General features: G+C 38.3%; 1 protein-coding gene across 3 annotated transcripts in view; it reads left to right on the forward strand.

Annotated features, from left to right (window-relative positions):
- Positions 1-5076: 5076 nt before the first annotated feature.
- ATIC (5-aminoimidazole-4-carboxamide ribonucleotide formyltransferase/IMP cyclohydrolase) overlaps positions 5077-20395 on the forward strand; it is a 28238-nt gene continuing 12919 nt past the window's right edge. Inside the window, exons 1-11 of one of the 3 annotated variants that reach the window (XM_006082489.3) lie at positions 5077-5198; positions 5502-5628; positions 7971-8047; positions 9164-9230; positions 13218-13306; positions 13853-14004; positions 14296-14452; positions 16516-16641; positions 17461-17568; positions 18216-18301; positions 19335-19424. In XM_006082489.3, the coding sequence (XP_006082551.1) occupies positions 5180-5198; positions 5502-5628; positions 7971-8047; positions 9164-9230; positions 13218-13306; positions 13853-14004; positions 14296-14452; positions 16516-16641; positions 17461-17568; positions 18216-18301; positions 19335-19424 (1098 nt within the window). In that variant the 5' untranslated portion in view covers positions 5077-5179. Of the gene's footprint in view, positions 5199-5437; positions 5629-7970; positions 8048-9163; positions 9231-13217; positions 13307-13852; positions 14005-14295; positions 14453-16515; positions 16642-17460; positions 17569-18215; positions 18302-19334; positions 19425-20395 lie in introns of those variants that run through there. The other 2 variants (XM_006082488.3, XM_023761019.1) reach the window with 2 other exon arrangements.

The following is a 20395-nucleotide window of genomic DNA, read 5'->3' on the forward strand; positions in this document are numbered from 1 at the left end:
CAAATGTAGTTGGTTATCTTTGAGATTCTGTGTTGATGCTGATGACCCAAGGGACAACCTCTGCTGCTCCCTAGTGGTGGCATCTTCTCCTGGGAGCACTGTCTAGAAATAAATCGTCTTTGCTTTCCTGACTCTTTGAGGAGATGCTTTTCCTTTGATATACTTAATGTTTTGTGTGGAACAACTGCAGGAACTCATTGAATAAAGAATATTTATAGAGAATAATCTAAACAGAAAATGGTTTAAGTATTCTTCTGCAATTGCACTTCCTTGAACTTCTCTGCCCTTATTAAGCTTAAACATCCTGAGTACTCTCCTTTTATTCCTTCCTGTCCCCTTGCCCTTCCCACCTTCACAAGTATGAATTTGGGGAGGGGATGGGGAGAAGCAAGCCTATACATGAGTTTATGCCATGAGCACTCTGTTCACTCACATTTATATTGTTACACATAAATCCTCTGAGCCCTTTCTAGTTTGCATTATCCTTAAAAATGAAAACTAATAATTTTATTTAAAAATAGCTTTATCTAGATTATTTTCACTTTTAGACAAGTTAAAAAAATTTTCTTGAGAACAAAAATTATGCTTTTTTAAAAATATTATTTCAAGGACCTATCTGTGCCCTGTACTCTCTTTGCTATTATATCCATGTTGAATCAATGGTGCTTCCAAAAAAAACAAATAAAGGAGATGTTCTTAAATGTTCATTGAAAACCCAGCATCAAAAAGCCTAAATAGATTATAGTTTGGGTTTCACAAAACTTAAACTTAAAAATTATATTTATTTATAGTTGACATTTAATGACAAAAAGTGATAATAAATTATACTGATGCTTTTCTGAAATAATTCTGCTGCTTGGAAATCTTTTGTTATGCAGATTCAATAATAAATAGATGCCGTGTACGATCTCTTGGGTCTGACATTTAATCTTAATCTTAAACTAGATTTTTCTGGGGGAAGGAGACATATGACAGATGACAACTGTGCTTCATCTTCTAACTGAACATATGGAGAGTTTTTTCCTACTCTTTAAGAGATACACATGTTTTGCTTCAAGAAAGTTTTGAAGTATTTCATTATGCTCTTATTGTTCCAAGTGATCGAAAATATTTTTCTTTTGCTATTGATTTTTATGTGGAACTCTTCCCAGTGTTAACTGAAGATTTTAGTTTAACCTTGTACGCTGACCTTTTATCTCCAAACACTTAAGGTATTGTTTCAAGTTCTGAAAATACAGTTATATAATATTAAAGCTTTGATTTTTATGTATAAATTCTGAGAAACTACACCTGATTAAATGAGTTCATCTTCATAAAGTGTAGAGAACAGTGTGCAGCATTTAGTGATATATAATTGTTAGCTATATATTTATAATGGTACATGGGCATTGCTACAGCTATATACTTGTAGTGAGTATTACACATTGGTAGAAGTCAGTCTAACACATTTTATTTTAAAAGTTACAAAAAGAAATATAATTCCATATGATATGAAAATTTTGGACTGGAACACACGGTGTTCCCCTGGGCAGGATGGCTTCCCTGAAATTCTTTGTCTGTAGGAGTCGAAGAATGAAACCACAATGAAACCATGGAGGGAAGATGGTATAGCAAAGGTGGAAATTTATTGAAGAACAAGTACAAACTCCCACATAGGGAGGGGGAAAGAGTTCCACTGAGTTCCTTTGTCCCCAGTTTATAAAGGCTGAACTATTTGTGCTTCAATATCCCCTCTGATTGGCCACTAATCCCCTTTGATTTGGTCACTATAGCAACTCCTGAGCTCAAAGGTCAAACCTCACAGGGGACATGTGAGGCCCTCCTTTATTCTATAAATATAGACCTTTGATTACTCCCAGTTCCCTTGTCTTATGGAAATGTAACTTCTGCCTCCCCCAGTTCCCCTGTCTTATGGAAATGTAACTTGTTTGCAGCTCGGTAGCCTGTGCTTTTTCCATGGACCCCTTTAATTTTTAAAAATTCCCTAAACCTCCTATTTCATCCCCAAAATTCCTATTTCACATACAAATTATTTCCTTTAAAAATTCAGATAAAAGTTTATGAAAATCCTATTATATGAAAATTTACTTTTCCAGATACTAAGTCAAATACTTTAAAATCTATGTATATACTCAACTGTTTTATTTCTAAATTTAAAATGGACAGCCCTAGCCTGTTTGGCTCGGTGGGTAGAGCGTCGGCCTGCGGAACGAAGAGTTCTGGTTTCAATTCTAGCCAAGGGCATGTACCTCGGTTGTAGGCTCCTCCCCGGCCTGACCTGGGCCCTGGTTGTGCAGGAAGCAACCAATCGATGTATTTCTCTCACATCGATATTTCTCTCTGTCTTTCCCTCTCTCTTCCACTCTTTCTAAACATCAATGGAAAAATATTCTCAGGTGAGGATTAAAAAAAAGAAAAATTTTGAAAATTTGAAATTCACATGCAGGACAGATGCTGAGTGTCTAATACTGTTTATTCTTCTCTTATTACTAAATCTCAGCATTATTTTATTTTTTCTTTGCTACCTATTTTTTTTATAAAAATCTTGTCAATATAAGAAATGTCCAAACTTGTAGATAATTTTTATAAGAGTTTACTTGAGCCAAACTGATGAACTATGCAAGGGAGCAAGACCTCAAATGCTTCTGAGAACACAGTGTGGACAAAAGGGCCATATGTTAACCTGACTAGTTCAGAGAAGGCCTGCATGGCAGTTCTACAAACTCAAAGACCTAAAATAACCACAAAAGATGTTCTGAAAATTAAATATTTAACTACAAACAGGTTATGGTGGGTAGTCATGACCTAGGCCAGTATTTTTCTCTGACAAAGATCAACTTAGATCTTTACTGAGCCCATTTGTCTTTTTGCCTCTAAGATAACATAACAGTGAAATGACTGGGTAACTTATAACTTCCCTTTTTTCCAGATCCCTCAGGGCACAACAAATGGCACCAGGACATTCCCTCATTGTTACTGTTATCAAGTTAATTGCCAACTGTTAATTATCTAAAACTATCCTGTTTTCATCTATATAAAAGAAGCACAGGTCTATCATTTCACTTTATACCCTATCCCAGAGGTTTCCCTGCTTTGCTTTCTCCCACCTCCTTAATCTATCACCAATGAATTCCATGTAACCCACCTACGTTCCCCTCCTTTGATTGCAATGTATAAATACAGATGTAACCCGCCATTCTCAATTCCTTGAGGTTCTACTTCCCGGCATGTCAACAGTTTGGCTCAAATGAGCTCACAACAATTCTTTACAGGTTTCAATGGTTTTTACATTAACAACAGTTCTGTGGCTTCTTTTAGGCACTTTACATGAAGGAGGAGGATACCTAAGGGAGATTGGAGAAAGCAAGCAGGGGATTGGATTACAGCAGTGGATTTTCAACCTTTTTCATCTCATAGCACACAGAAACTAATTACTAAAATTCTGCAAAAGTATATTATATTTTGGCCCATCTGACAAAAAAAAAAAAAAAAAAAAAAAAAAGGTATAATTTTGATCCACTCACACTGATGGCTACCGTGGTGTTGGCTGTTGTCATTTTTTAATTTGGCAATCTAAGGGGAAAGAGGTCAGTGCGCCTGACTCAATAATCAGGCGCTACATTTTTTAAAAAATATATCTTATTGATTTTTTACAGAGAGGAAGGGAGAGGGATAGAAAGTTAGAAACATCGATGAGAGAGAAACATCGATCAGCTAGCTGCCTCCTGCAGACCCCCTACATGCCCTTGACTGGAATCAAACCTGGGACCTTGAGTCCGCAGGTCAATGCTCTATCCACCGAGCCAAACCGGTCAGGGCTCAGGCGTTACATTTTAAAAATTCTTGGGGCACACTGATTGAAAATTGATGGAGTACAGGATAGTTAAAATCTTGTGCTCTCTTGAGAGTTAATAACTTAGAGGGGTATTATTTCTGGTATTTCAAAGGTGTGCTAACCTAGATGCACAAAAACAATGGACAGGGCTTGCTTAAGGCAAAGATAAACCTTTTATTTGACTGGGGCATGACTACCCACTAAGACCTGCCCAGTTAGGAATTTATGATCAGATCACCCTGTGAGGTTACTTTCCATAGAACTTTTTTCCTTCAAGGTAATGAGAAAATAGACTTCTTTATGCAGCTGTGAGCCCCAGATGAAGAATAAAAGACAGGCAGTAGCATTCTTTTTGTAATATAATTCTAATAAAGAGTAATTTAAAAGGTTTCTGTAGACAATAGTATATACGTATATATGTATATATATGCAAATTGTTATTTTCAAAGATAAATTAATATATTCAGTTTTCCTAATTTTTAAAATATATTTTTATTGATTTCAGAGAGGAAGGGAGAGGGGGAGAGGGAAACATCAATGATGAGAAAGAATCATTGATAGGCTGCCTTCTGCATGCCCTCTACTAGGGGTTAAGCCCACAAGCCCAGCATGTGCCCTGACCAGGAATCCAACAGTGATCTCTTGGTTCATAGGTCGATGCTCAACCATTGAGCCACAGTTTTCCCATTTTTAATGAATTAAAAATAAATCATTATTATTCCTCTCTGGTTTGACTCAATATTTACTGATTTGCAAGGAGATGCAGATTTCAAGCTATCTTATAATGTGGAATCAAAAGCTCAAATGAACGTCCACTTTGTTTTGCCTCTATGGGAACTGTGGAGTCAATCACTTAATCTTTAATCGTTAGGTCTTCCGTTTATTTTATTTTTTTGACTTACTGAAACGGGAGGATGGTAGGTGATTGCCGAGATGCTGTCTACCTTTGCCACCGCATGCACTTTTCCCAGGATTGCCCTTACGTTCTGCACCAGTGCTTTCGATGCTTTCATCGACCTTCCAGCCTCTGGGGACAGGCTGCCAGGGGCAACGGGCGGTGGCTCCTGAGGGCGGGGACAAGACAGGCCGCGGGGTGAGGTTGGGAACGGAATCTTTTAAGTGTAAATTTAAAAGCCCGCCTTCCCTCCAGCCCGCAGGCTCCGATTTCAGGTCCTACAATGAGCAGGGCGGGGCGGGGCGGGGCGGCGGGTCAGGTGACCCATCTGGTGCCCGCGGGTCCCGCCTCCCTCTCTTCCGGATCGAAAGCCTCCAGCCGCTCCACCTCCCTTTACACGTGGTGTCTGCCCTGCCGCCCTGCTCGCCCCGGACCCCCGAGCGTGCACCATGGCACCCGGCCAGCTCGGTGAGCCCCTCGCGCGTCCTCGGTGACGGGCGCAGCGCAGCCCGCGCCCCGATGCGCCCTCGCCCCGCGGTGGCGGGCGCTGGGGGGCCGGCTGCGCTGCAGGCCTGGAGGCCCCGGCCCGCCGTTGTGCGGCTGCCTGGGATCAGAATGAGGCCCGGAGTCTGGGCCGGGGTTTGCGTGGGCGGAGGTGATGGTAGCTTGAGATCCGTGACTGCCGTTCCCCAAACGCACCCCATCCTACGGCTCTGAAGAACATGCTGTCCTGTACAGCGACTGGGAAGGAAAACACGTCTTCTTTTTCAGCCTTATTCAGTGTTTCTGACAAAACCGGCCTCGTGGATTTTGCCAGGAACCTAACTTCTGTGGGTTTGAGTCTGGTCGCTTCTGGAGGGACCGCGAAAGCTCTCAGGGATGCGGGTCTGGCCGTCAGGTAAGGCACAACTTAGTGTGTAGGTTAAGTCCCATCAGAAAGTAATGCCTGCCGGGCGCTGTGGGTACAACCCGCTATTCACTCGCTCCTCCAGTGCTGTGAGGCTGGTGCGCTGCTGACCCCTTCATAGAAGAGGAAAGTGCTGTCAAGTTTACAGAGTTAAGTAAGGAGCGGATCTAGGGGTTAGAACCCCGGATGTCCTCATTTCAGGGCCCCCCTTCCAAGCCACTTATAAGAGGCGGGCTGTTTTGCACCACAGAGTTTATAATTTGCATAATCTGTTTTGACTGGCTCTTTAGTAAACTGTTGACATCAAGATTCAAGCCTGCCTCCCTTCCCTTACAGTGGTTCTCAACCTTCTGGCCCTTTATTATTATTTCAGAGAGGAAGGGAGGAGAGAGAGATAGAAACATCAATGATGAGAGAGAATCATTGATCGGCACACCCCCCGCGGGGGATTGAGCCTGCAACCCAGGCATGTGTCCTTGACCGGAATCGAACCCGGGACCCTTCAGTCTGAAGGCTGATGCTGTATCCACTGAGCCAAGCCGGCTAGGGCCTTCTGGCCTTTTAGATACAGTTCCTCATGTTGTGACCCAACCATAAAAGTATTTTCGTTGCTACTTCATAACTGTAATGTTGCTACTGTTATGAATCGTAATGTAAATATCTGATATGCAGGATGGTCTTATCCACCGCCAAAGGGGTTGCGACCCACAGGTTGAGAACCGCTGCTAGCATCTTTGGTAACCATATGAAGTCATAAAATCTATCATTCATTCATTCCTTCATCCACATCTATTCATTAACCCACCGAAGTGATGGGGAGAAGGAATAATAAGCAAAAGAAAAATCAGGCTGCAGTTCTTGACATCAAGGAGCTGGCATTCTAGCGGGAGAGGGAGTAACCACTGAAAATGTAGAAAATGAAAAAGGCTTTAATAAACTGATGTGAGAATTCGGAGGAAGGCCATCCCCATCCTGAAATAAATTTTAGCGAAGGAGTGAAAGGCCTGTCTGCTTTTTTTTGTCATGTTGGAGATGTTGCTACTTGACCTCTAGATCCATGGAGAGGTCAAGGATTACCTTTTTCATCTTGTAATCCTGCCCTAAGTGGACAGTACACAGCTTCCCTAAATTCACTAAGTTCATATGGCAAAACATGCCTTACTGTATGTGTTCCAAAGTCTTTTTGCAGCACCACTCTGATGTCTGCACCACAACCCCTAAGAATCGTGGGAGGTGGGGCGGTGAGAATCCAAAGTCTGAACTGTTCTTTCCATTGTCCCATGTTGGGTTGTTTGTAGTTGGACCCTTCAAGTTAAGCAAGGTCCTCTCTGTATCCCCTTTTCCCCCTCCATCAAACTTCATATTATGGAGACATTTCAGACATAAAAAGAGAGAAAAGTATGAGCCCTCGTGTTGCATACCTATCCTCCAGTTTAAATATTTACCAACTCTTTAGTCTTGTTTTATCTATCTGTACCTCTACCTATTCCTGTTTAGCCCCATTGTGGTGATGTCTTTTTTTAAAATTTGGGAATGTCAATATGTTTCCTATTAAAGTGTGGCTGACTGTTGACACTTTTAAATATATATTAACTCATGTAATCCCTACACCAACTCAGTATAGATCTGCCTTTTCTTTTTTTAACAATTATCCTCAGTTGGAGAACCTGGATTTTATTTTTTAAAGTCTGGGAGAGGGAATTTTTTGAAAGCATTTTTATTGATTTTTAGAGGGAAAGTGAAAAATCACTCGGCTGCCCCCTGCCTCCAGGGGATCGAGCCTGCAACCCAGGCATGTGTCCTGACCAGGAGTAGAATGGTCAGCCTTTCGGTTCACTGGATGACAACCAATAGACCAGGAAATATAGGGAATTTTTAAAAAAATGTTTTTCTATTTAATTTTTTAATTTATTGATTTGAAAGAGAGAGGAAAGGGGGGAGGAAGAGGGAGAGAAACATCGATTTGTTGTTCCACTTACTTATTCATTGGTTGCTTCTTGTATGTGCCCTGACCAGGGATTGAACCCACAACCTCGGCACATTTGGAGGATGCTCTCACCAACTGAGCTACTGGGCAGGACTCTGGGAAAGTGAATTTTAAATTGGAAATCATAATGTCACCAACTCTGTTTATATTGGAACTGGGAGTTCTTGGGAAAATTCAGTCATTTGCAAATGGCCCTCCTTAATCTACTCAGAATTTTGAAAATTCCGGTGCTGAGAAATTTCTCAAAATGAAAACAGTAGACTTAATGATAGAAGAAGCTGTGGAATAGTGTGAAATGTGAGTGACAGATAAGTAGAAAGAGGAGAAATATTCTGTTTATTTTCAGAGATGTCTCTGAGCTGACGGGGTTTCCCGAAATGTTAGGGGGCCGTGTGAAAACCTTGCACCCTGCAGTCCATGCCGGTATGTAGTGGGTATTTTCAATTTAAAATAATTAGTGGTTTTCAGGATGGTTTAGTTGATTACTTTATAGAATAAACGGAAAAGGGAAAAAATCTGTAGGTTATAGCAATTGCGTCAACATTTGCTGCTAAAGTTCATAATACATTAGAACTTGTTTAAAATCTAGTTTGCTTTTTATGTGATGAATTCAGATTGTTTTCTTTTGCTTGCTGTTAGTGCTAACCTGAGAATTAACTTAGTGATAGTTCCCGCTGGAGTTAATGAAAATATTTTGATCTTATGAGTGAAAAGATTTTTTCATTATTCAAACTTAGCATACAGCATGACCATATAACTGACTTTCAAAAGAATTCTTCAAAATACTTTGTTCTTTCATCTGAGACAACGAATTGCATATCATTCAAAAATAGTGAAAAACAAGTTTATTGCTAACTTACCAGTTACAGTAAAATATGGCAGAATAAAAGGCTGTAAGGCTAAAAATTAAGACAAGCCATTTACTTATTGGAGCACATAATGAAACTGGCAACAGTTATGGGAAAATTCCTTTTACATTTTGTTAAGAGAAAAGAAGTGGGCATAAATGCTGATGGAAGGAGACTTGACTTGGGGTGATGAAAAACAATACAATAAGTAATTGATATATTGTAGAACTGTGGACTTGAAACCTATATAATTTTATTAACCGATGTCACCCCAATAAATTCAATAAAAATTTTTAAAAAAGAAAAGAGGAATCAGGAACTGATAAAAAATACTTTTTAAAAATATATTTTTATTGAGGAAGGGAGAGGAAGAAAGAGAAACAAATGATGAGAGAGAATCATTGATCAGCTGCCTCCTGCATGCCCCTTACTGGGAAATCAAGTTCAAAACCCTGGCACGTGCCCTGACAGAATCAAACCATGACCTCCTGGTTTATAGGTCGGTGCTCAGCAACACTGGCTGGGCAAAAAGAGATTTTTAAATATACCCACTAATCTCATTTTAACTATGTGTTTGGTATTCTTAACTAGGCTATATTAGAAATTTCAACTTGATTGAGGGACTATATTAGAAAGAAGTGCCTTATTCTGGCTTGTTTTTTGAACTAATATTTTAACTTTGTTAAATTAGGAATCTTGGCTCGTAATATCCCAGAAGATAATGCTGACATGGCCAGACTTGATTTCAATCTTATAAGGTAAATTCAAAGTTGAATTTTTAATACAGGAACAAAGATGAAGAGTATGCCAAACCTGATGCCCCTTTTTATCGAGGGGAACACTTAAAGCTTAAGATTGTCTAATAACTAAGCTGCACACCCAAAACCAATACAAAATAAAGAAAAGATGCCATTAGGTTTAGTTTTATAATTGTTGACTATAAACATTTATTGAGTACCTTCTGTGTCATGTTGTACGTGCTAGCATTTTGGTTTTGCCAAGTATATATTACCAAAATGGGTACTTAAATTAAAAACAACCTTTGCTTTTTTAGGAAGTTATGATGTAAATTTTCATACATATAAGCAACTTAATTATTTGTATAAAGTTATTCACTGTTTTTTTTAAATATATAAACAGCTTTATTTGGATACAATTCACATACCATACAATTTCCCAATTTAAAATATACAACTCAGTAGTTTTTTTATATTCAGAGTTGTACAGCCATCACCACAGTTAATATTAGAACATACTTATCGCTTCCCTCAAAAAAAAACCCCAAAAAATTGCCATTAGCATTTATTCTTCATTTCTCCAAACATCCTCTAGCACTAGGCAACCACCAGTATATTTTTGTCTGTATGGATTTACCTGTACCGAACATGTCAGATCAGTGGAATCCTACAATATGTGGTCCTTTGGGATTACCTTCTTTGCATGTTATAACGTCAGTACTTTGGGGGGTTTTTTTGTTTGTTTTTTAAGAGGCAACAAGCACTTATTTGAGTTTTTTTTTTTTAAAAAAGCTATTCCTGAAAGCACTGATTCAGGCAGAAACCTAAAAAGTATTTTGATTAGGAGACAAAGGCAAAAGGCATTTATGAGAAAGGGAAGGGGAAAATTATATCAGTAGAAGGAAGGCATTTCTGTTGGTGGAGATAAGCTGACATAGTGACACTAAGTCTAAACAATGTTTTTAATTTTCAGTCGGAAGTCATCAGTTCAGTAGTCACAATATTGAGTGTCCCCCAAAAGGGCAGTTCCTATGGGATGGCAGCTCCAACTCAAATGTAAAGCTACATGGTTTATACTATTTTTTTATTTTCCTTCTTTTGATCAAGATATTTCCTTGAAAGCATCACTGATCAATTTTATTAGAAAGCACTATCAGTAATTAGTTTTTGCTGTAAAGTAATTCATTGTATGAATATACCTCATTTATCAGTTCATTAGTTGATGAGCATTTGGATTGTTTCTATTTTTTGCATGTTAAGAATAATGCAGTTATGAACGTTCATGTACAAGCTTTTTTTTTATAGGCTATTTTCATTTCTCTTGGGTATATACCGACAAGTTGAATTCCTTGGTTTTATGGTAACTCTATGTTTAAACTTTTAAGAAACTGCCACATTGTTTTCAAAGTGCTAGATCATCCTATATAATAAAAACCCTAATATGCAAATTGACCGAATGGCAGAATGACGGTTCGCTATGATGTGCACTGACCACCAGGGGGCAGACACTCCATGCAGGAGCTGCCCCTTGGTGGTCAGTGCGTTTCCACAGGGGGAGTGCCACTCAGCCAGAAGCCAGGCTTGCGGCTCACAGCTGGCGGTGGCAGGGGCCTCTGCTGCAGGTAGGCCGTAAGGAGCGAGGGGTCCTGGACTGCAAGAGGGCTCAGCCAGGCTGAGGGACACCCCCCCCTCCTCCCCCAGTGCACGAATGTTATGCACCGGGCCTCTAGTTGTACATAATATCCTACAGCATTGTACAAGGACCCTAATTTCTCCACATCCTCACGTAAAATATTTGTTATGTATTATTTTGATCTGTCCATCCTAGTGGATGTGATGTTGTATCTCATTGTCATTATGATTTGCATTTCCTAATGATGTTGAGTATCTTTTCATGTGCTTATTGGCTATGTGTATATCTTTGGAGAAATGTCTGTTCAGATCCTTTGCCCATTTTTTAATTGACTTATTTCTCTTTTTATTATTAAGTTATCCCATTCCATGGGCTGTTTTCACTTTGTGGTGTCCTTTGTAGAGTTTTTTGGGGGGTATTATACTTTTTTCTTTGATTCTCTGAAAGTTAGTTTTTATGTAGAGGTGTGAGGTAGGGGTGCAACTGTATTCTTTTGTATGTGGCTACCCATTTGTCCCAGCATCACTTGTTGAAAAGACTATTCTTTTCCTATTGAATGATCTTGGAACACTTGATCTATATCTCTGTTGTTATGCCAGCACTATACCATTACTGTAGCTTTGTGATAAATTTTGAAATTGAGAAGTGTGAATCCTCCAACTTCGTTCTTTTTTTTCCTTTTCAAGTTTGTTTTGGCTATTCATGGTCCCTTGCATTTCCATATGAATCTCAACTTGTCCATTTCTTCAAAAGAAGGAAGTTGAAGTGGGATTGTGTTGAATCTGTAGATCAATTTGGATAATATTGCCATCTTGGCAATATTAAATCTTTCAGTCCATAAACATGGGATGTCGTTTCATTTATTTAGATTTCCAATAATGTTTTGTACTGCTTCATACACAAATCTTACTTTTGTTAAATGTATTCTTAATTTTTTTTGTTTTATAAGTAGATAATATTATAAGTAGAATTGTTTTCTTGATTTCACTTTCAGATTGTTCAGATATCCTGCAACCTTGCTGAACTCATTAATGCTAATGGGGTTTTTTTGTGTGTGGATTTCTTAGTATTTTCTATTTATAAGGTCATGTCACTTGCTAAGATAGCTTTACTTCTTCCCTTAGTCTTGATGCCTTTTATTCCATGTTCTCTGAGAATTGACCTGGCTAGAATCTCCAGTACACTGTTAAATGGAAGTGGTAAGGGTGGACATTCTTGTCTTGTTCCTGAGCTTAGAGGAAAGCATTCAGTCATTCACCTTTAAGTATAAAGTTAGCAATGGGTGTTTCTTAAATACCGTTTATCATGTTAAGCAAGTTCTCTTAATTTGTTGAGTGTTATCATGAATGAGTGTTCAGTTTTGACAAATGCTATTAGTGCATCTATTTAAATGATCAAGTGGTTTTTGTCCTTTATGTTATATTAGCTGATTTTTAGATGTTAAACAAACCATACACTCCTAAGCTAAGCCATACTTGGCTATGGTGTATACCTCTTTTAATATTTTGCTGGATTCAGTTTGCTGATATTTTGTTGAAGACTTTTGTGTAAGTATTTGTAAGAGATACTGGTCTTTTTCTTGTGACATTTTGTCTGGGAAATGTTCCCCTCCTCTTTTTTTAATTAGTTTTTCTAGTTGAACTTATTTCACTGGGGTACCTGCAACAGAACTCCTCAAATTGCAGCCATAGGAGTGGAACTGCTTCACTAGTTGTTCATTTTAGATCAGTTCTGTATTTTAAATTGTTCTTTTGGCCTTCCATTGTTTTTCCTTTATATAACTTACTGAGTGATCATTCCAATAAATCTTATACCCATCTGACACCATACATAGTTATTAGAATATTAATGATGTATTCCCTTTTATATCCCCATGACTATTTTGTGACGACCAATCTGTACTTCTTAATCCTTTCACCTTTTGTATATGACCTCTCTGAAGAAAAAACAAATATTTTACCCTTAGACTGATCCATCATTTTTTATCATTGTACATAATCCATTGGAAATAGAATCTAAAATTGAATGATTACATCCCAATATGAGGATATTCTCTGTAGCCTTGTATTTTACATTTCTGTTAAGATTTTTAAAGTTTTTTGATGGTTTGATAGTGAAATGGGCAGCTAGGTTTATCCAGGCAGCAACAATGTGTATTGAGAGCATCTGCTCTTAAGCTACTTCTGTTAACCTATGCTCAGTCACATGGGAGATTTGACTCTTCAACATAACTTTAGACTTCTAACCTGTCAGGCTCACAGTTCACGCGTTAGATCTTTTTGGGTTTTGGTTGTGTATTAACAGCGACTGACTTATTTTTTCTACGTAGCTGCCATGTAAGTTGAATTTTAAGGACAGGTATGTTCTTCTTTTAGAGTTGTGGTTTGTAATCTGTATCCCTTTGTGAAGACAGTGGCTTCTCCGGATGTAACAGTTGAAAAGGCTGTTGAGCAAATTGATATTGGTAAGTTGGGAAAACCATTATTTGAAGACTGACAGAGGAGAGGTTTATTTAAATTTTAACTAAAATTTAATTAAGCAAGATTTTGTTTTGAAATTCACTACTGAGGGAGTAGGAAATAGTTACTGCTCCCAGATTGTACTCTGGGAGGACTCTAATTTATCTATATTTTCGCAGCTATTTCTTTTTTTAAATATACTTTTATTGATTTTAGAGAGCAAGGGAGTGGGAGAGAGAGCTAGAAACATTAATGTTAAGAGAAAATCATTGATCAGCTGCCTCCTGCACACTTCATACTGGGCATCAAGCCCACAACCTGGGCATGTGCCCTTGACCGCAAATCGAACCATGACCCGGTTCATAGGTTGACACTCAACCACCGAGCCATGCTGGCTGGGGTGAAGCTATTTCTTTGTGTAGGGATTCACTTGGGTTGTCTTCTTCCCTTATTGTTTAAGTCAAGAATTAAGTAGAAGTGTGTGTACAGTAACCGTATTGCAAAGAGGTTAAACCGATGTGAAAATACAAATCCTATTTTGTTTTTGAAAGGTGGGGTAACCCTGTTGAGAGCAGCAGCCAAAAACCACGCTCGAGTGACCGTAGTGTGCAAGCCGGAGGACTACGCCGCCGTGTCCACAGAGATGCAGAGCTCCGACAGCAAAGACACCTCCTTGGAGACCAGGCGCCAGTTGGCCTTGAAGGTGAGAGTGCACTTTTCCATGGTGCCTTGTTTGCAAAACCAAACGGTACTCAGTTCTTACTAGTTTGTACCATCCACCAGGGCCTGCTTGGAGGGAGCGGCTTCCTTTTTGTTATAAATAAAGACACCAAATATTAGAGAGAGATTCCCTTAAAAAGATCAGCAGAGAATTGGAAAGGGAATAATTCACAGTGCTGTTTAGTATTATTTGGGGTGTAGTTAACTATATGCTAAAATAAAACCATTTTGGGAAATGCTGCATGTGGATTCACCAAAGTTCCACTTTTTGTAGGCTTTCACTCACACTGCACAATATGATGAAGCAATTTCAGATTACTTCAGGAGACAGTATAGTAAAGGAATATCTCAGATGCCCTTGCGGTACGGAATGAACCCTCATCAAACTCCAGCCCAGTTATACACACTGCAGCCCAAGCTTCCCATCACAGGTAAAGGCTGAATGTTCGGGTGCATCGTTTGCTGTGTCCATAATTTACATTATTAGGGTTTACTCTTTGTTCTATATTCCGTGGATTTTGGTAAATGCATGTCATGTAGTCACCTCAATAATATCACCCAGAATAGTTTCACCACCTAAAAATTCCCTGCATTCCACTCCTCTCACACCTGCAACCACAGATGTTTTTACTGTCTCCATAGTTTTATTGTTTCCAGAATGTTATAATGTTGGAATCATACACTATCCTGCCTTTTCGCACTGGCTTCTTTCACTCAGCAGTATGCATTAAGGTTTCTCCATGTCCTTTTGTGGTTGGAGAGCTCATTTCTTACCACTAAATATATTCCATTGTATATAGATGTACCATAGTTGGTTTTTCCATTCACTTACTGAAGGACATAAAAAATGAAAGGATAATTTTTGACAGTTATGAATATAAGCTGCTAAAAAAATTCAAGTATAGGTTTTTGTGTGCCCATGTTTTCAACTCATTTGTATAAATACCTAATATTTTTGCCCGACCAGCATGGCTTAGTGGTTGAGCATCGACTTAATGAACCCGAAGTCACAGTTCAATTCCTGGTCAGGGCACATGTCGGGGTCACAGTCTTGATATCCGCAGTAGGGGGCATGCAGGAGGCAGCCGATCAATGATTCTCTCTCATGATTGATTTTTCCATCTCTCCCTTCCTCTCTGAAATCAATAAAAATGTTTTTTAAAAAGTTTAAAAAGAAATAAAAAATAAATACCTAATATTTTCTCTTATTATTTACTATTTATTGCCTATTTTGTTTCTCCTATACCTCTCCTATAAGCTCCATGAAGACAGTGAATTTGGGGAGAGATGGGGGGGGCTATTTTATTCATAGCTAATATCTCAAGTACCTAGGACAATGCCTAATATTGCAGTAGGTACTCAGTAAATATATGTGTGTGGTGTGTGTGTGTATTTATTTATTTCAGAGAGAGAGGGATAGAAGCACCAGTGATGAGAGAGAATCATTGATCAGCTGCCTTCTGCATGCCCCACACTGGGAATTGAACCCATAATGAGTATGTGCCCTGACTGGGAATCGAACCGTGACCTCCTGGTTCATAGGTCGATGCTCAACCACTGAGCCATGCTGGCCAGGCCTCAGTAAATATCTGGCAAAGTTTTACATTTAAAAGTATTTAGTACCTAAGATAACACAAAGGAAATGCAATTATTAATACAATAGATTTTAATTAATGGCCCACAATTTTTTAAAGTGTGCTGAACTTAAAAATGTTTATTCATAAGAGGTATTAACTTCTAAGAAATCCTGCCTTTGTTAAGAAAATGCAGAGCTCTGAATGGCAGTCTTTTTAACTGTGTTTCCAGTTTAGGCAGAACCTACTGAGTTGGATGTAAATGAAGAAAAAAATATACTTTTCCCTCCTTTCACAGCTCTTGGCACTTTGGTTTGTGATATTATGTCTTAAATCAACAAAACTTGTAACTTAAATTTTATACTGTCTCTGTAATTGCCATACTTGATTAATCTTAGTTCTATACTGAAATGGATCCCTAGTTATCACTAGTGTTGTCATTCTATCTCCCTTCCTGGATTGCTGTTTTTAAAAAATTTATTTTTATTGATCTCAGAGAGGAAGGGGGGGAGGAGGGGGAGGGAGAGAGACATATCAATAATGAGAGAGAATCGTTGGCCGGCTTCCTCCTGCATGCCCCACCCTAGGGATTGAGCCTATAACCTAGGTGCCTACAACCCAGGCATGTTGACCGGGAATCGAACCATGACCTGGTTCATAGGTCGACACTCACCCACTGAGCCACGCCAGCTGGGCTCTGGATCGCTCTTGGTTTATTTCTACATTGGCTGGATTTGGTCATATGTGTGCACATGTGCATGTGTGTTTTAACTTTTCTCATCAAGTTCTTATATATGTTTGTGTAGATCTGTTTGCCTCTTCCCTTAAAACATATCTGCAGTTTTGATACATGCTTTAAGAAATGTACACATGTCTGACCTATTGACCGAGGTGGTAATGTTGGTACATTTTTTATGTAGTTCTCAATGGAGCCCCTGGATTTATAAACTTGTGTGATGCTTTGAATGCCTGGCAGCTGGTGAAGGAACTCAAAGAAGCCTTAGGCATTCCAGCTGCTGCCTCTTTCAAGCATGTCAGCCCAGCAGGTAAAGCACTGCATGCGGGAACTGTTCCAAATGCACTTCTTTCTCATTGTAATAAGAACTGGTGAGTTCCTATGGGAATGTAGACATTCTGTGAAGTCTGAAGCCATTTTTTTTCTCAAGCCCGTTAATACTTTCAATATAGTAACATCATAAAATCTGATAATAAAATAGCATACAAAAATATATACAAACATACATCATTGTGAGATGGGAAGATTAGGAATTAGTTGTTTTGGTAGTGGGAACATGAAGTTTTAAAAAAGAAAAAAGTAAAATGACTTAATGCAGTATGACTAAATAGTTTCCCACGTGTTGGAAGATGGAACTGAGTGGCCTAAAGAAGTTACTCTTAGGAAACTTTATCTGTAATGTTATAGCCATTGTGTGAGATACTTTTCTGCTTTTTTACACTTAAGTCAACATCACCAGATCTGTTGACAGTCCAACACATAAATTCATCCTCCGATGGTGACTCAATGTTAGAGTGACATGAGCCGGAAAGAAGCGAACGTCATATGGTATGAAGCAGGACGGAGAGAGTCAGCAATGAAGTAAACCAGCTTCATACACATGCCTGGTGCTGGCCAACCTCAGGCACGTGGCTCTTGTCAGAGGCTAGAGAGGGGAGATTCTCTCCTCACCTTCCCTACGACTATTCTTTATGTTTAATTATCTGGCCAAACAGATTTTTGTTTAATTTGGCACAGGTGCTAGAAATTACGCTGCGTAGACAATGTTAAGAAAAAATGTTGTCTTCATTTACAAGTTGACAAGTAATAACTTGAAGTTTTTGGCTTATTTTACGGTTTTCTCTATCAGGCGCTGCTGTTGGAGTTCCCCTTAGTGAAGATGAGGCCAAAGTGTGCATGGTCTATGACATGTATGAAACCCTCACACCCATAGCCACTGCATATGCACGAGCAAGAGGTCAGAAGAATAACGGGGGTTTTGTGGTGTTTTGGTTTGTTTGTGTGTTTTTTTAACAGAAAAAGCAATATTTTATCCGAAATAGAATAAAATAGTAATAACTCTTTTTCATTATAAGATTTTAAATTATCTTTGTTTTTTATTTATACTTCTGAATGATTGTATGAGTGCCTCGGAATAAATTTGTTTATAAAAGTGTGTTAGCATTTTAATGTAATAAATGGAAACATAATTGGAATCTGATGCATGTAATTTCAGATTAGGCTGTTGAATGCATTTGAATTGCTTAATATATGACTAAAATCGCATGGTTATTTCAGCTATACTGAATTTGGTTAGAATTATGTTTCATACATATTTAATTTGTGAGTTTAATAACCTGTGAATGTTATTATAACATTTATGGGAGATTATCAAGAAACCTGATGTTATCGTTTACCTTCTATAGCAGGGGTTAGCCAACTATGGCTCATGGACAGGATCTAGCCCGCCACCTGTTTTTTTGTAAATGGTTTGATTGGAACAGGGCCACGTCCCTTTGTCGATGTTGTGTCAATGGCTGGTTAGAACTACATAGTTCAGTGGTCACATGAGAAACCATGTGGCCACAAAACTTTAAAAAACACTATCATAATTTTTATTTTCAGGGGCCGATAGGATGTCTTCATTTGGTGACTTTGTTGCCCTGTCTGATATATGTGATGTCCCTACTGCCAAAATTATCTCCAGAGAGGTTAGTGGGCATTCCTGTATCCTCATCCATGCATGACTGAGTCAAGCTTTTATTTGTTCAGTGTTTAATGAAACCATAACCTTTAATAGTTATATTTATAACTATAAATTAATTTATCATTTAGAATGTTCATATTTTATGTAGAACACAAATCTTGACTGAATTATAATTTCTAAATTTAGTGAATTAATGTTTCAAATACATATTTGGCTGTTAAGTTTTAATTAACTTATTCAGTTTTTTAAATTTTCTAATAGTTGTTATCTTAATTCCAAAGTTATTTTTTCTGAAGAGCAGAGGATGCCATCTTGGGTGGCGATGCAATAATGAACTTTACTGTAAAGCTCCATGAGTCTATAACAAAAGAGATTGTATAATGGGAAAGATTATAAACTACTCTGAAAAGCTAATCTGAGTACCAAACAAGTATTCCAGGAAAGTGAGGGTGGCACTGGGAATGAGGAGACAGACAGAAAAGAAAAAAAAAGATAGCTCAAATAGCTTAAAGAGGGGGGGAAAAGGCAGAAGTGAAGGCTAAAGAGACATGTGGCTTGACAATATTCATGGGATTCTTTCCATGACCACTGTCCTCTCCAACCAGAACATGCTCTTCTAATGCAAAACACCACCCCATAAGCAGAATAGTAAGAAATCGTTTTTCTTCCTTAGGGTATTAGAGCAAATCATTCACATATTAGTTAAAATGGAAATAACAACCAAAAACTTTGAAAGGACAGCAGATGAGATGAGTTCAGCTATAGAACGTTATGTTCTAACATAGGCTTATCTCTCCCAATCTAGTACAGTAAGTATGTCCTCACTTAAGGTTGTAGATAGGTTCTGTGACTTTAAGCAAAAAGATGAGACCAATTAATGATTTAAATGCAATTTGTGGCGTCTCATCCACAAAATGACCTTATTTGAGGGCCTGCTGGATTAGCATTATCTGTTGGAGGTAGAAACGAGAATATGCAGCAGCATTATTTGATTAGGTGTTTTATAATTTTTTAAAACAGAAAATATTTATTTATAGGTATCTGATGGTATTATTGCCCCAGGATATGAAGAAGAAGCTTTGAAAATACTCTCTAAAAAGAAAAATGGGAACTACTGTGTTCTTCAGGTTAGTGAATTTCATGTCTAAAACAATAATTTGGTCTTTCATTTTGTGTCTCTTTCCCCCCACATTTAATCTGTCCTTTATGCTGACACTCCTGAATCCTGCCCCCCTCCCCCTTTTTTTTTAAACTATTACTGGGTTTAAGATGAGGGTACCTTCCTTATTCTTAATAATAAATTTCTAAGCGGTTCAAATAGTGTATTTACATGGTTTTCTATTCAAAAGTTATTACAGGCCATTTGAAGAAAAGTCTCCCAACCTTCCCTCTGCCATGGTTACCTTTTTTAGGAGCAACTAACATTTAAAATTTCTTGCTGATTTTTCCTGAAATACATGTTTAGCAAAACACAATGCTTCGCCATCTTGGAATTTTGTCCTAGGTCTGTGTGTCTTATCTACACCGTTAGCATTCTTTAGCTGCTACACAATCCCTGCAATGAATAACAACCCAGGGAAGAGTCTTAAGAGAAATTACATAAGTGCTGTTAAGTTTGATGCTTCTCCTCCTAGATATTGTAGGAGGAGAATTTTGTCTTAATGAGGATGTGTAAGGTTCCCTATTTCTCAATGCATTGCCACCACTGTGTTCTTAAACTTTTTCTTCTCAGCAGTAAGATAGATGAAAACGGCATCTCACTGCAGTTTTAATTTCTCATTCTGCATGGGGTAAACATCTTTTCACATTTAAGAGCATTTTCATTTTCTTCTCATGAACTGTCTGCCATACTCTGCTTATTTTTCTAATAGGTTGTTGAGATTTCTTTTCTTAACTGATTTTTGCAAGCTCTTAAGTATTAGGGAAACTAGCCCATAGTTTTATTTTACAATGGTAAGGCAAAGAGTTCATGGAATTCAAAGTAAAAATTCATGATGCTGTTTTTCAGGAACTATTGATGTCAGAAAGTCTGTAGAATCTCAACTCCATATATGGAAGTTGTTAAGTACTTATCCTTCATTGTAAAATGCCAATAATT

Source organism: Myotis lucifugus, unplaced genomic scaffold (assembly GCF_000147115.1).
Source record: "Myotis lucifugus unplaced genomic scaffold, Myoluc2.0 scaffold_3, whole genome shotgun sequence".
NCBI classification, from domain to species: Eukaryota; Metazoa; Chordata; class Mammalia; order Chiroptera; family Vespertilionidae; genus Myotis; species Myotis lucifugus.